Consider the following 17,388-nt stretch of genomic DNA (forward strand, 5'->3'; position numbering starts at 1 on the left):
ATAGCATAGCCTCCGCATAGGCTTGAAGCAATCATCTCCGCAGACACTAAAACTTATATAGCCTTCTATGTGTTTCGCATTTCTAGGTTCACTTTGGGGTTGTTTGCCTTGTTAGATATGACAATTGTTAGCTGGAGGCTATGCTATTCCCAACCTAACCTCCGCCCCCCCCCCCCACACTTCTTATGCGGTTAGGGCCGTAACCTTCCCTCCGCATAACTTTTTGACAGAGTATAGTAGTCTCTGTCCTACCTGCAGAGCTATGCTCCAGTCTTTCCCTGCATTTCTGTAGCATGGCTCTCGGGGTTCCAATACAGGAAACTCAAGTTCATTCACGATTTCCTGTGTCTCTGAAGTGTTCATATGATAATAGTTTTAGCAATATGTATGCTCCTTTAACTGCTCAGTGTTAATGGTTTATTTGGATTTAGAAAATAACTGTGGATTGTTTTGCATGTCACCTGTAATAACTGTTGATCTGTAGAGCTACATTGGTGCCCTCTTATACTTCACTGTTCTGGTATAGTGTGTTCATTCCACAATCTGTATTTATCTGACTCACACTGAAACTGCAAATTTCACTATTATCTTCATTGACATGTCCTCAACCACTTTATTCAATTTGTGGGCCCTTGATTGGCCCTGTCTGCCTGAGGACTAAGCGAACCTATAAGATTTAAAAACTGAGGTGCCCAAAATGCCATGTCATGTCAGTATAACGTATGTTGTGGAATGTACCCTGTTGATGAGACTGTTGTATTTATGCTATTTTAACCTCAATAAAATAAAAATTTTAAAAAAAAAGATGTTTGTCTGAAATCTTTAGTGGCCTCTAAATAGAATTTTAGAGCACGGACTACGTCCAAATTGTGTAACAAACGTTCCTTCTTTGAAACTGGATTCGGACACAAAGAAGGTACAACTATCTCCTGGTTAATATTCTTGTTGGAAACAACTTTCGGAAGAAAACCAGGCTTAGTACGCAAAACCACCTTATCTGCATGGAACACCAGATAGGGCGGAGAACACTGCAGAGCAGATAACTCAGAAACTCTTCTAGCAGAAGAAATTGCAACCAAAAACAAAACTTTCCAAGATAATAACTTAATATCTACGGAATGTAAGGGTTCAAACGGAACCCCTTGAAGAACTGAAAGAACTAGATTAAGACTCCAGGGAGGAGTCAAAGGTCTTTAAACAGGCTTGATTCTAACCAGAGCCTGAACAAACGCTTGAACGTCTGGCACAGCTGCCAGCCTTTTGTGAAGTAAAACAGAAAACGCAGAGATCTGTCCCTTCAGAGAACTTGCAGATAATCCTTTCTCCAAACCTTCTTGTAGAAAGGATAGAATCTTAGGAATTTTTATCTTGTTCCATGGGAATCCTTTAGATTCACACCAACAGATATATTTTTTCCATATCTTATGGTAAATTTTTCTAGTTACAGGCTTTCTAGCCTGAATCAGAGTATCTATTACAGAATCTGAAAACCCACGCTTTGATAAAATCAAGCGTTCAATCTCCAAGCAGTCAGTTGGAGGGAAACCAGATTCGGATGTTCGAATGGACCTTGAACAAGAAGGTCCTGTCTCAAAGGTAGCTTCCATGGTGGAGCCGATGACATATTCACCAGGTCTGCATACCAAGTCCTGCGTGGCCACGCAGGAGCTATCAAGATCACCGAAGCCCTCTCCTGATTGATCCTGGCTACCAGCCTGGGAATGAGAGGAAACGGTGGGAATACATAAGCTAGGTTGAAGGTCCAAGGTGCTACTAGTGCATCTACTAGAGTCGCCTTGGGATCCCTGGATCTGGACCCGTAACAAGGAACCTTGAAGTTCTGACGAGAGGCCATCAGATCCATGTCTGGAATGCCCCATAATTGAGTTATTTGGGCAAAGATTTCCGGGTGGAGTTCCCACTCCCCCCGATGGAATGTCTGACGACTCAGAAAATCCGCTTCCCAATTTTCCACTCCTGGGATGTGGATTGCAGACAAGTGGCAGGAGTGATCCTCCGCCCATTGAATTATCTTGGTCACTTCCTCCATCGCCAGGGAACTCCTTGTTCCCCCCTGATGGTTGATATATGCAACTGTCGTCATGTTGTCTGATTGAAACCTTATGAATTTGGCCTTTGCTAGATGAGGCCAAGCTTTGAGAGCATTGAATATCGCTCTCAGTTCCAGAATGTTTATCGGGAGAAGAGATTCTTCCCGAGACCATAGACCCTGAGCTTTCAGGGGTTCCCAGACCGCGCCCCAGCCCACCAGACTGGCGTCGGTCGTGACAATGACCCACTCTGGTCTGCGGAAGCTCATTCCCTGTGACAGGTTGTCCAGGATCAGCCACCAACGGAGTGAATCTCTGGTCCTTTGATCTACTTGAATCGTCGGAGACAAGTCTGTATAATCCCCATTCCACTGTCTGAGCATGCACAGTTGTAATGGTCTTAGATGAATTCGTGCAAAAGGAACTATGTCCATTGCTGCAACCATCAATCCTATTCCATGCACTGCGCTATGGAAGGACGAAGAACAGAATGAAGTACTTGACAAGAGCTTAGAAGTTTTGATTTTCTGACCTCTGTCAGAAAAATCCTCATTTCTAAGGAGTCTATTATTGTTCCCAAGAAGGGAACTCTTGTTGACGGTGAAAGAGAACTTTTTTCTATGTTCACTTTCCATCCGTGAGATCTGAGAAAGGCTAGGACGATGTCCGTATGAGCCTTTGCTTTTGACAGAGACGACGCTTGAAGCAGGATGTCGTCCAAGTACGGTACTACTGCAATGCCCCTTGGTCTTAGAACCGCTAGAAGGGACCCTAGTACCTTTGTGAAAATTCTCGGAGCAGTGGCTAATCCGAATGGAAGTGCCACAAACTGGTAATGCATGTCCAGAAAAGCGAACCTTAGGAACTGATGATGTTCCTTGTGGATAGGAATATGTAGGTACGCATCCTTTAAATCCACCGTGGTCATAAATTGACCTTCCTGGATGGTAGGAAGGATCGTTCGAATGGTTTCCATTTTGAACGATGGAACCCTGAGAAATTTGTTTAGGATCTTGAGATCTAAAATTGGTCTGAATGTTCCCTCTTTTTTGGGAACTATGAACAGGTTGGAGTAAAACCCCATCCCTTGTTCTCCTATTGGAACTGGATGAATTACTCCCATCTTTAACAGGTCTTCTACACAATGTAAGAATGCCTGTCTTTTTATTTGGTTTGAAGATAATTGAGACCTGTGGAACCTTCCCCTTGGGGGTAGTTCCTTGAATTCCAGGAGATAACCTTGAGAAACTATTTCTAGTGCCCAAGGATCCTGAACATCTCTTGCCCAGGCCTGAGCAAAGAGAGAAAGTCTGCCCCCCACCAGATCCGGTCCCGGATCGGGGGCCATCCCTTCATGCTCTTTTGGTAGCAGTGGCAGGCTTCTTGGCCTGCTTACCCTTGTTCCAGCCTTGCATCGGTCTCCAGGCTGGTTTGGGTTGAGAAGTATTACCCTCTTGCTTAGAGGATGTAGAAGTAGAGGCTGGTCCGTTTCTGCGAAAGGGACGAAAATTAGGCTTATTTCTAGCCTTAAAAGACCTATCCTGAGGAAGGGCGTGGCCCTTTCCCCCGGTGATGTCTGAAATAATCTCTTTCAAATCAGGACCAAACAGTGTTTTGCCCTTGAAAGGGATGTTAAGCAATTTTGTCTTGGAAGATACATCCGCTGACCAAGACTTTAGCCAAAGCGCTCTGCGCGCCCCGATAGCAAACCCTGAATTTTTCGCCGCTAATCTAGCTAATTGCAAAGCGGCATCTAGAATAAAAGAGTTAGCCAATTTAAGTGCTTGAACTCTGTCCATAACCTCCTCATACGAAGATTCTTTATTGAGCGACTTTTCTAGTTCTTCGAACCAGAAACACGCTGCCGTAGTGACAGGAACAATGCATGAAATTGGTTGTAGAAGGTAACCTTGCTGAACAAACATCTTTTTAAGCAAACCCTCTAATTTTTTATCCATAGGATCTTTGAAAGCACAACTATCTTCTATGGGAATAGTAGTGCGTTTGTTTAGAGTAGAGACCGCCCCCTCGACCTTAGGGACTGTCTGCCATAAGTCCTTTCTGGGGTCGACTATAGGAAATAATTTCTTAAATATAGGGGGAGGAACAAAAGGTATGCCGGGCCTTTCCCATTCCTTATTTACTATGTCCGCCACCCGCTTGGGTATAGGAAAAACATCGGGGGGCACCGGAACCTCTAAGAACTTGTCCATCTTACATAATTTCTCTGGAATGACCAAATTGTCACAATCATCCAGAGTAGATAATACCTCCTTAAGCAGTGCTCGGAGATGTTCTAATTTAAATTTAAATTTACAACATCAGGTTCAGCTTGTTGAGAAATTTTTCCTGAATCTGAAATTTCTCCCTCAGACAAAACCTCCCTCCTGGCCTCTTCAGATTGGTGTGAGGGTATGTCAGAAACGTTATCATCAGCGTCCTCTTGCTCTTCAGTGTTTAAAACAGAGCAATCGCGCTTTCTCTGATAAGTAGGCATTTTAGATAAAATATTTGCAATAGAATTATCCATAACAGCCGTTAATTGTTGCATAGTAATAAGTATTGGCGCACTAGATGTACTAGGGGCCTCTTGTGTGGGCAAAACTGGTGTAGACACAGAAGGGGGTGATGCAGTACCATGCTTACTCCCCTCATCTGAAGAATCATCTTGGGCACTATTATTATCTGTGGCATCATTGTCCCTACTTTGTTTGGACACTATGTCACAATTATCACATATATTTAAATGGGGAGACACATTGGCTTTCATACATATAGAACATCGCTTATCTGATGGTTCAGACATGTTAAACAGGCTTAAACTTGTCAACAAAGCACAAAAAACGTTTTAAAATAAAACCGTTACTGTCACTTTAAATTTTAAACAGAACACACTTTATTACTGAATATGCGAAAAAGCATGAAGCAATTGTTCAAAGTTCACCAAAATTTCACCACAGTGTCTTAAAGCCTTAAAAGTATTGCACACCAAATTTGAAAGCTTTAACCCTTAAAATAACGGAACCGGAGCCGTTTTTACATTTAACCCCTATACAGTCCCAGGTATCTGCTTTGCTGAGACCCAACCAAGCCCAGAGGGGAATACGATACCAAATGACGCCTTCTATAAGCTTTTTCAGTGGTTCTTAGCTCCTCACACATGCATCTGCATGCCTTGCTTTCCAAAAACAACTGCGCATTAGTGGCGCGAAAATGAGGCTCTGCCTATGACTAGAGAAGGCCCCCATCTGAAAAAGGTGTCCATACAGTGCCTGCCATTTTTTAATAACAATCCCCAAGATTATAATAACTATAAAGAGTTATAATCTGTCAAATATGCTTAGTAAGTAATCGTTTTAGCCCAGAAAAATGTCTACCAGTTTTTTAAGCCCTTATAAAGCCCTTTATTCTTTTACTTAATCTAAGAAAATGGCTTACCGGTCCCCATAGGGAAAATGACAGCCTTCCAGCATTACAAAGTCTTGTTAGAAATGTGGCCAGTCATACCTCAGGCAGAAAAGTCTGCCAACTGCTTCCCCCAACTGAAGTTACTTCATCTCAACAGTCCTGTGTGGAAACAGCAATCGATTTTAGTAACGTTTGCTAAAATCATCTTCCTCTTACAAACAGAAATCTTCTTCTCTTTTCTGTTTCAGAGTAAATAGTACATACCAGCACTATTTTAAAATAACAAACACTTGATTGAAGAATAAAAACTACATTTAAACACCAAAAAACTCTTAGCCATCTCCGTGGAGATGTTGCCTGTGCAACGGCAAAGAGAATGACTGGGGTAGGCGGAGCCTAGGAGGGATCATGTGACCAGCTTTGCTGGGCTCTTTGCCATTTCCTGTTGGGGAAGAGAATATCCCACAAGTAAGGATGACGCCGTGGACCGGACACACCTATGTTGGAGAAACAGTCTTTTTATATGCATACATTCTGAGGCACTAGCTCCAATTGAGCACGTGAAAGTCTGCGGTTGGCTGATGGTTGTCACATGATTTGGAATTTGTCAAATAACAAATCTACTGCTCACTTGAAATTCAAAGTAAGTGTTATAACATTTTTTATTATGCATTTTCACAGTATGTAACCCCTTGCGCCAAATGGACATAGTTACTACTTCACACAGTCTTTAGCCACATATCACCTACGTCCAACACAAAGGCGCATGCTGCAGTCCCCACTGTTCGCTTTGACAGCGGAGACGGCAGCTGGGGGCAGAAGGCATCTGCCTTCATACAGTAAGGGAGCGCTGATTGTGCTCTCTACCATATGAAGACAGATCGCCAATACAGACAGTGTTATTATATGTATCTGCTGAGGTAGTGCGGCGGTGGTGTCATGGGTGGTGTTGGCAGCCCAATCACCGGAGGGGGTGGGAGGTGAACTAAGGCGAGGGTTCCCTACGCTACAGAAACAAAAGGCGAGCGAGAGATGTTGCAAAGGGGCTTATGAGAGAGGGGAGATGGGCCCTGCAGATAATCTATTTATATAATAACATAAAAAGCTTAAGGTAAACTGGGTACTGGCAGAGATCTGTCAGTACCCAAGATGTCAGTGATCATTGAGAGGGGGGATACCTACACTGGAGAAAGAAAAAAAAACTGGAAGACTGTCTGCCAGTTCCTAAGATAGTGGCGACCAGTGGGGATAGGAGGAGGGAAGAGAGCTGCTTGGGAGGGATCAGGTGTCGGGATGTGTCAGCTGGAAGGGTAATCTTTACAATAAAGCAAAAAAACACAATTTATGTAAGAACTTACCTGATAAATTAATTTCTTTCATAGTGGCAAGAGTCCATGAGCTAGTGACGTATGGGATATACATTCCTACCAGGAAGGGGCAAAGTTTCCCAAACCTCAAAATGCCTATAAATAAACCTCCATCCTCACTCATACCTCAGATTAACGTATAGCAAAGTTAGTGAGCTGTAAAAGGAGTAAAAACATACAAAAAAGAGGAACAGGATAAATAAAGTGCTTTATATATAAAAAAAACATAACCCCACAAAAATTGGGTGGGTCTCATGGACTCTTGCCACCATGAAATAAATGAATTTATGAGGTAAGTTCTTACATAAATTGTGTTTTCTTTCATATAGGTGGCAAGAGTCCATGAGCTAGTGACATATGGGATATAATACCCCATATGTGGAATTCCCCGAGTCACTAGAGAGGGAGGGATAAAATAAAAATAGCTATTTCCGCTGAGAAATTAAATCCAAAAATGTTTTAAGTTTTCTTTAAAAAATTAAAAAAACTTAAATCATAGGCACTAGAATCAAACAGACAGCTGTCTGAAGAACCTTTCTACTAAAGGCAGATTCAGAAGAAGCAAACACATCAAAATGGTAAAAAATTTTAAATTTATGCAAAGAAGACCAAGTTGCTGCTTTGCAAATTTGAACAACTGAAGCTTCATTCTTGAAAGCCCAAGATGTGACGACTGATATAGTAGAATGAACTGTAATTCGCCGAGGCGGAGACTGCCCCGCCTCCAAATAAGCTTTGTGAATCAAAAGCTTTACCCAAGATGCCAAGGAAATGGCAGAGGCTTTATGACCTTTTCTGGATCCAGAAAAAATAACAAATAGACTAGAAGTCTTTCTGAAATCTTTAGCAGCTGAACATATTATTTTAAAGCTCTTACCACATCCAAAGAATGTAAAGACCTTTCAAAAGTATTCTTAGGATTAGGACACAAGGAAGGAACAAGCATTTCCCTATTGATGTTGTTAGAATTTACAACTTTAGGTAAAAATGTAAACAAAGTCCGCAAAACAGCTTTATCTGGATGAAAAATAAGATAAGGAGACAAACAAGAGAGAGCAGACAATTCAGAAACTCTTCTAGCAGAAGAGATAGCCAAAAGAAATAACACTTTCCAAGAAAGTAGTTTAATACCCAAAGAATGCATAGTCTCAAAAGGAGGAGCCTGCAAAACCTTTAAAACCAAATTGAGACACCAAGGAGGAGAAAATGATTTAATAACAGGTTTGATATGAATCAAAGCCTGAACAAAACAGTGAATATCAGAAAGCTTAGCAATCTTTCTATTAAATAAGACAGAAAGAGCAGAGATTTGTCCTTTCAAACTATTTGCAGACAAACCTTTATCGAAACCATCCTGAAGAAACTGTAGAAGCTTAGGAATTCTAAAAGAAAGCCAAGCCATGAAATATAGGTTTTCCAAAACCCATGATAAATCTTCCTTGAAACTGACTTACGAGCCTGTATCATAGTGTTAATTACTGAGTCAGAGAAACCTCTATGACTAAGAACTAAGCGTTCAATTTACATGCCTTCAAATTTAGAGATTTGAGATCCTGATGGAAAACTGGGCCTTGAGACAGATGGTCTGGTCTTATAGTAAGTGACCAAGGCTGGCAACTGGACATTCGGACAAGGTCCGCATACCAAAACCTGTGAGGCCATGCTGGTGCTATCAATAACAGAAGATTATTCCATTATGATCTTGGAGATCACCTTTGGAAGAAGAACCAGAGGCGGAAAAATGTAAGCAGGTTGGTAAAACCAGGGAACTGCTAGAGCATCCATCATTTCCGCCTGAGGATCCCTGGACTTGGAAAGGTATCTGGGAAGTTTCTTGTTCAGACGAGAGGCCATCAGATCTATTTCTGGAAGACCCCACATCTGTACAAGTTGAAAAAACACATCTGGATGGAGAGAACACTCCCCCGGATGTAGAGAATGACGGCTGAGATAATCTGCTTTCCAATTGTCTACACCTGGGATATGAATCGCAGAGATTTGACAAGAGTTGGATTCTGCCCAAGAAAGTATCAGAGAAACTTCTTTCATTGCTAAAGGACTGTGAGTCCCCCCTTGATGATTGACATATGCCACTGTTGTGTTTGTTTTTGAAAACTAATGTAAAGTTCTCTATTCAATAGAGGCCAAGCCTGAAGAGCTCTGAAAATAGCATAGAGTTCTAAAATATTGATTGGTAACCTCGCCTCTTGAGGATTCCAAACCCCTTGTGCTGTCAGACACCCCCAGACAGCTCCCGAACCTGTAAGACTTGCATCTGTTGTGATCACACTCCAGGAAGGACGAACAAAGGAGGCCCCTTGAACAATAAGATGATGGTTTAACCACCAAGTCAGAGAGTTGAGTGTTGGTATTTAACTATATCAACTTTGATATCGGAGTATAATCCCTGCACCACTGGTGCAACATGCAAAGCTGTAGAGGTCTCATATGAAAACGAGCAAAGGGGATTGTGTCCGATGCTATCATGAGACCTAAAACTTCCATGCACATAGCCAAGGAAGGGAATTATAGAGACTGAAGGTTTAGACAGGCTTGGACTTATTCCAATTTGGAGATGGTCTCCAATTAGAGCCAGAGGCCTTAGGGGGAGGAGAGGTTTTCTGTTCTCTATTCTGACGAAAGGAACGAAAACGATTGAAAGGTTTAAATTTACCCTTAGATTTCTTGTCTTGGGGCAGAAAAACTCCCTTACCCCACGTGATAGTGGAGATAATAGAATCCAATTGAGAACCAAACAAATTATTACCCTGAAAAGATAGAGATAATAATCTAGATTTAGACACCATGTCAGCATTTCAAGATTTAAGCCATAAAGCTCTTCTAGTTAGAATAGCTAAAGACATAGATTTGACATCAATCTTAATGACATCAAATATAGCATCACAAATGAAATGATTTGCATGCTGAAGTAAAAGAACAATGCTAGATAGTTCAGGATCTGATAACTGCTGCGCTAAACTGTCCAACCAAAAAGATGAAGCAGCATCATCATCAGCCATATAAATAGCTGGTCTAAGAATATAGCCAGTATTTAAAAATGGTCTTCTAAGGTAAGACTCAAGCTTCCTATCTAAAGGATCCTTAAAAGAAATACTATCTTCCATAGGAATAGTAGTACGTTTGGCAAGAGTGGAAATAGCTCCATCAACCTTAGGGACCTTTTCCCAAAACTGTAGACTAGCCACGGGTATACGATACAACTTCTTAAACCTAGAAGAAGGGTTAAAAGAGGTACCAGGTTTAGACCATTCTTTAGCAATCATATTGGAGATAGCATCTGGAATAGGAAAACTTCAAGAGTAACCAAAGAAGTCTTAAATACAGAATTTAAACAATTATAAGATTTGACTAGACTCCTCAATACCCAAAGTGAACAATACATCCATCAATAGAGAACAGATATGTTCAATTTTAAATAAAAAAGATTTGTCAATTTCTGTCTCTGATGCAGGATCCTCTGAGTCAAAGGAATCCTCATCAGTAGAGGATATTTCAGTATGCTGTCAGTACAAAATTCATTAGATCTATGACAAGTTTTGAAAGACCTTTTACGTTTATTTGAAGGCGGAATAGCAGCCATAGCCTTCTCTATGGCTGCAGCAATAAAAAATTTCATATCTGCAGGAATATCAAGTACATTAGACTGAGAAGGAATAACAGTAGATGTATTTGAACTCATAGAAACATTATCAGCATGTAATCATTTGCTATAACAAATGCCACATAATTGAGCTGAAGAAATAAGATCAGCTTGTTTACAACAAACACATTTAGCTTTGGTAGAATTGTGTTTAGCAGCTTAGTTCCTACAGTAACATCAGAGGCAGGATCAGTTTGAGACATCTTGCAAAATGTAACAAAAAAGAAAAAATAACATTTAAACAAAATATCCAATTTCCTCAATATAGCAGTTTCAGGAATGGGAAAAAAATGCTTATGATAAAATTCTTATACAAAAAGTAAAATCAAAAGCAAGCATCATAGCTCTCTATAATATAATGAGAGCAGTGAGCATTAGAGGGAGAGGCTTAATATAACAAATTTTGATGCCAAGAACGACACACTGACAAGACGCAACTTGAGTCATAACAGGCGCAACCTCACGCCAAAAATGACGCAACTCACGTCACAGCAGGCGCGATTTTGCGCCAAAAATATTTGTGCCAAAAATTATGCAATAAAATGATGTAATTTGCGAAAATTTAAGAACAGACTCCATGTTAACAGCTAACCGGAACCCCAGGTATGAAAAAAATACCTAAATTCTCCCATAAACATAATTTCCATTCTAAAACTGTGTGACTGCAAAGGGAAATATTAACAGACCCCTAATATATGCAATATACATTAAGAACTTTATAATATAAAGTGCCTTCCATAGCTGAGAGTGTCTTAAAATGATATATGCTTACCAGAAACACCCATCCACATATAGCAGGCAGCCAAACCAGTACTGAAACATATCAGCAGAGGTAATGGTAGAGGAGTATAATGTCAGCAGATGAATCCCTGCAATCGAATTTACAGAGAGCCCTAGAATAGATTTCCCATAGGCGAAAACATGGTATCATCAGGCAATACTCCATTCACATCCCTCAAACAAACACTGTACTTGGAGAGGAACTGGGCTTCAATATGCTTAGAAGCTCCTTTCACAGAAGAAATCAAGCCCATCATGCTTCACCATTTCCTAAGGAGACAAAGTTTGTAAAACTGAGGTATGAGTGAGGTGGGAGGTGTATGTATAGGCATTTGAGGTTTGGGAAACTTTGACCCCTCCTGGTAGGAATGTATATCCCATATGTCACTAGCTCATGGACTCTTGCCACCTATATGAAAGAAATTAACCTTATAAGCTACCTGATTAACCCCTTCACTGCTGAGAATATTAGATGTGTGGAGTGCAGCTGGAATTAGTGGCCTAATTACGAAAAAAACAATGCCAAAGCCATGCATGTCTGCTATTTCTGAACAAAGGGGAATGCAGAGACGCCTTCAAAGCCATTTGTGTTATGACTGCACAAGCGGTATGTAAATTTATTTAAGTGAAAAACCCAAAGTTTATGAAGAAGTTTTTTTTTTTTTTTAAATACGATTTCTTTTGGTGGTGAAATGGTGGCATGAAATATGCAAAAATGGGTCTAAATCAATACCTTGTGTTTTCTGCTAATGCCCTTATATTATAGCCTCTATTGGTTTAAAGAAACATTGTTAAATTATACTGAAAAACAGATAAAACAAACAGTGATTAATATGTCCTTTCACTTAGGCACCAGTGTTTAAGGTATGTCCTAACTCTGTCATTGTGTTACATGTTTTGAGATATGGAAATCAAAATTAAAGTTTCATGGTTCTGATAATGCATAAAATGATCTTATACTTTGTTGAAACATAACTTTTTACAGCATAATATGGTAGGCACAGGAGTAGGAATGTGACTTGAGTGCTTTATATACAACATTGTTACAAACATTGTTGCAAACACAGCTGCCCTATAGTCCTCAAGAAACATTCACGCTCCACGGCTCTCATAGAAAGAAGCTAAGTTTGAACAAAAAACAGTAAGAAAGAGGTCAATTTGATAAACAAAGTGAATTGTAAAGTATAATTATAGACTCTGTCCGAATCATGAACACTTCATTTTGACTTCATGTCCCTTTACTTAATGGTGGCTAGAATGATTTAGTGTGAGCACAATATATACACCGTCTGAGCTAGTTCTTTAGTCTACCCAATTCTGCAATTGTATGCGTGTCCCTGACACAAGTGCAGCTCGATGCGTGCCACTTACCTGCATCCTCTGCTAGTTTGGTCTTGCTGGAGTTTTGCATCCCGTCACTAGGTGGAGTGAGAGAGCAGTTCAGGGAAATAAACGAGGGGAGTTTCTGCAAACCACTGCCCCCTGCAACCTCGTCATCACTTATGGACTGGACATCAGTGCAGTCATTTTCTAGGGTCACGTCCATGACCACGCTATAGACAAAAGATGCGGAAATTGGTTACTAATTTTACTGGATTATGGAAAAATGGTGTTACACCGTTATTAAAATACTTATGTATCATCATTATATACAGTTGTACATGAACATAATATTCACAGCGGAGCCATTTCACATCTCTGTACTGAAGCACTTCTAAGTCTTTTGTACTCATTGTATTTACACATTCATTTTAGTGTTTTCTGTTAGATACCAACAAATCCTACTTTGTTTTTATTTTTCATTAGATCAAACAGAAATACTCAAATATCACTGTATGGAATGCAAAAAAGCTCATTTTCAATGGCTAATTCTAATGAAATATTCCCACATGTGATGAGTTGTGGACTGTCACCACATGATGAAAGAAAATAGACACAATTTAAAGGGACAGTGAAGTCAAAATTAAATTTTCATAAATCAGAGAGAGCAAGTAATTTCAAGTAAATTTCAAATCTACTTTAATTTATTATATAAATTAGTTTGTTCTCTTAGTATATTCATTGTTGAAAATCATACCTAGGTAGGTTCAGGGGCCGATATGCCATACTGTGCACAACTGCTCCTTCAACAAAGTATACCAAAAGAATGAAGCACATTTTATAATAGTAAAGTAAGTAACTCAAAGAAAAAGCAATGAAGACAATAAGTGCAAAAGACAAAACATGGCTTAGCAGTAAAGACGGTAATAAATATAGTTTCATTTCTGTAACATTCTACTATATACTATATAGGACATGCTACTATATAATCTACTATATACTATATAGGACATGCTACTATATAATCTACTAAATAGGACTTTTTGGGGCAAAAAGAGGCTGTTCCTGAGTGTCGATTTGCCAGAGAACAAGCTATTGAGCTCTTGTTTGTTCCTGGTTGAGCGCTTCTACTTTTAACATAAAATAAAGGCTAGATTTATCAAGCAAGGGCGGACAGGGCCGTACATATTCGGCCCAGTCCGCCCCAGCTCTCCTCTGACAGGCAGAAATCTGCTGGCGAAATTCAACATTGCACACGAGCGCTATTTTGGACTCACGTGAAATCACGCCCCCTGCCCGCACACAGCCAATCACGCGTGGGCAGTAGCTTTCAGTCTCCCCCGACTCTTGTGAGAACCTGCAGTCGTAGGGGAGGAGAAGGCTTGATAAATCTGTATCTTGTTTTATAAGGGGGGGGGGGGATAACTATTTCAGAACCCTTGCCCAGCTTCTCACCATTACTGAAAGTGGTCTGAGAATTGTTATATAAGAGAAGCATTCCCTATTTTAAATGAGGAGTCCCAGACCCTTATAATAAACATATAAAGTATGCAATGGTTCTTGATAGGAGTGCAATGAGCCTAAGCAAACAAATGCAGCTTTACGGGGTGACCCTGGGGTAAAACACTGTGTTAACAAGGGTAGGTACAATAGGACAGCAGTAGTATAGATAGTAATGTGTGATAGCTCTAAAACACAGAGTGCTGTACCCTCAATATCACATTAATCTCTCGAAATGTGAAAAAAGAAGCTGAACATATTTTTAATTTCAAGACACTACATCCTAAAGGCCTCAACAATTAATTAGATCTTAATTTTCTATACTAAAACACCTTCACTAATCTCACTTTAGCTATCATCGTTACACTACGTCATACAGTGTTATGTACCTTATATAGGCTGATACCTAGATTCTTCATTATATATTTTAATTTGTATATACACTTTTACTTATTAATATAAATGTATTAACACTACTAGTAGAAATATTTAACACTAGACACTTTATATGTCTCCTATCTTAAAGGGACAGTCAAGTCCAAAAAAACTTTTGTAATTTAAATAGGGAATGTAATTTTAAACAACTTTCCAATTTACTTTTATCAACAATCTTGCTTTGTTCTCTTCATATTTTTAGTTGAAAGCTAATGCTAGGAGGTTCATAAGCTAATTTCTTAGACATTGAAGACTGTCTCTAATCTGAATGCATTTTGACCACTACAGGGGCATTAGTTCATGTGTTTCATATAGATAACATTGAGCTCATGCACATGAAGCTACCCTGTAGCCAGCACTGATTGGCTAAAATGCAAGTCTGTCAAAAGAACTGAAATAAGGGGGCAGTCTGCAGAGGCTTAGATACAAAGTAATTACAGAGGTAAAAAAGTGTATTTCTATAACAGTGTTGGTTATGCAAAACTAGAGAATGGGTAATAAAGGGATTATCTATCTTTTAAAACAATAAATATTCTGGTGTTGACTGTCCCTTTAAGGTTTGCACTTTGGTATTTACTATATAATAGACATTAGTGTTTTTAAGTACATTTTTTTAAAAATAGTTTTTATTTTTATTTCTCAAAGTTTTCACATAAAAACAAAGTAAATAAAATAAGGTATTTTAAGTACATTTTTAGGAATATGTTTAGGCATTTTTTCAGGAACACTCCCCGTAAATCTTATAACTTTTTATGTCTGTATGACTTTTTCTAATGTTCATACACAAACGCTGTATATATATTTTTTTGATATTTAATTGAGAAACACTTTTTCTGTATTGAATACTAATATTTAATAAGACCGTTTATAACATATATGTTTTAGGTTTAAGCAATTCTCTAAATGGTTACTGATATATATTTATTTTTAAGTTATTTTAAGGTGTTATATATCTGAAGTTGCTAAGCTGTCTCAAAAAACTTACATAGGTTTTAAGTATTAACATCGCTTGGACACTATATTTACACTAAATCTAGAGTTCCCTTTTAAAACCTTCCCCCTACTGCGTTAGCGGCGCACTGCGCATGCGCAAAAAAACGGGAGTGTGGACGGACGAGAATTAGCAGAATTAGAGATGGACAATGAAGATCCTGACAATCCTGATGACGAAATATGGGAGGGGGCAGGCGGGCATTTTAAACAGCCACAAGATAAAAAAGTAAGTACAAATGCTTAGAAACGATTTAGGCTACTAAATTAGGCTATAGTGCAAAATAAGAATCGTTAGCAACTTTACAGGAATTACCTATTTGAAAATTTGGTTGACTGTCCCTTTAAAGTTAAGTAAATTCGATAGAGGCATGTATTATGATCTGCCAAATAAACTTTGTTAACATAGTTTATTATATCAAATGTATTAATATAATAAGTGTGGTCCAAGCAGCAATTGTAGTCACCTTAATTTTGCCCACAAGTTGAGTATGGGAACATGACATCCCAAAGTAATGACTGTCATAGTATAGCAAGGATATAATTACAAGGCACGTATTGTAACATGGATATGTATTCAAACTCAGCTGTATTACAATTAACACATTTAGGATTAACCATTAGGATTACCTTCCTTGTTGAGTAGGACGGTAGCGAGTTCTACACATTTTAATACGTTGTGTTTGTTTTAGCTACTTGTAGAAAGGCATATAAGGTATTTGTTCCTTAATTGAGGAAGTCTAAAGGGTGTTAGCTTAAGAGATATATGTTGAACAGGATTGGCTAGGTGTATTTTTTGTTTTAACCAATGATGTAATACTCAATCTGTCTTAAACTGACAGGCTGGTGGCCACTAATCAAGCTATGACTACGGCACATGAAGCCGAAACGCTTCAGCATCAGTGACCACCATCCTATATCTCAGCCCTGAGTGCTGTACCTTGCTGTCGAAGTGTTTTAAGAATTGCCATGAAGTGTGCTGATGTACCTTAATAAAGAGAATCTGAAGATTTTAAACAAGTTGTCTGGTATTCTCTTCACCCCTGAATGTTGTATTTGTCTTTTAAAGGGACAGTATACACTCATTTTCATATAATTGCATGTAAAAGACACTACTATAAAGAATAAGATGCACAGATACTGATATAAAAATCTACTATAAAACGTACTTAGAAGCTCTCAGTTTAGCTCTTTTGAAAAGGTAGTTGGAAAGCCCACTGCAAGTGAGAAATAAGACACCCCCCTCCCCCCTCTTTTGCATATGAAAAGACCCTTTACACAAACAGGAGCAAGCTGGAGAAGGTAGCTCACGGTATTCTCATAAAACATTGGGGCTTGGTTAAGAGTCTGAAAATCAGAGCAATGTTATTTAAAAATAAGCAAAACTATACATTTAAAAAAAACAAAAAAACTTTATGGGCTATATAAATAGATCATCTACAAAACATTTATGCAAAGAAAAAATTAGTGTATAATGTCCCTTTAAATACCCCACCAATCACACACAGCCAAAAAAACAAAGCAACTCTACGAATGGATAAGATCCTAACCAAACAAAAGACTTGAACTATAGACAAAGTTATATAAGAACTCAAAAGTCAGTTAGTGATCATCTTGATAAAGGCAGGTAACGCGTAGAATTTTGATCACTAATCCCTTGAAGCAAGGTATGACATAGGAGCAGAACAGGTGCAAGATATACGCTTAATATCCCGTTGTGGCGCTTCTCGTTACACAACCTATGTGTTTCCGATTACCTACATTCTATTTATCACTCAAATGATGGCTGATAAGTTATTCTAGTGAGCGGAACAGGAGCTATAGACCCACTTAGCAAGTCTGTTAGTAAGCTTGACTGCACCAGGATACCGAAATT

At 39.1% G+C, this 17,388-nt stretch overlaps 1 protein-coding gene across 1 annotated transcript in view; it reads right to left on the reverse strand.

Moving 5' to 3' along the window:
• The window catches only part of ZC3H3 (zinc finger CCCH-type containing 3), a 909,551-nt gene that overhangs the window by 140,035 nt on the left and 752,128 nt on the right, over positions 1 to 17,388 (reverse strand). The window contains exon 11 of the mRNA XM_053715425.1: positions 12,639 to 12,820. Coding sequence (XP_053571400.1) covers positions 12,639 to 12,820 — 182 coding nt within the window. The remainder of the gene's footprint in view (positions 1 to 12,638; positions 12,821 to 17,388) is intronic.

The sequence above is a fragment of the Bombina bombina genome, chromosome 5 (assembly GCF_027579735.1).
Source record: "Bombina bombina isolate aBomBom1 chromosome 5, aBomBom1.pri, whole genome shotgun sequence".
In the NCBI taxonomy this organism is placed as follows: domain Eukaryota; kingdom Metazoa; phylum Chordata; class Amphibia; order Anura; family Bombinatoridae; genus Bombina; species Bombina bombina.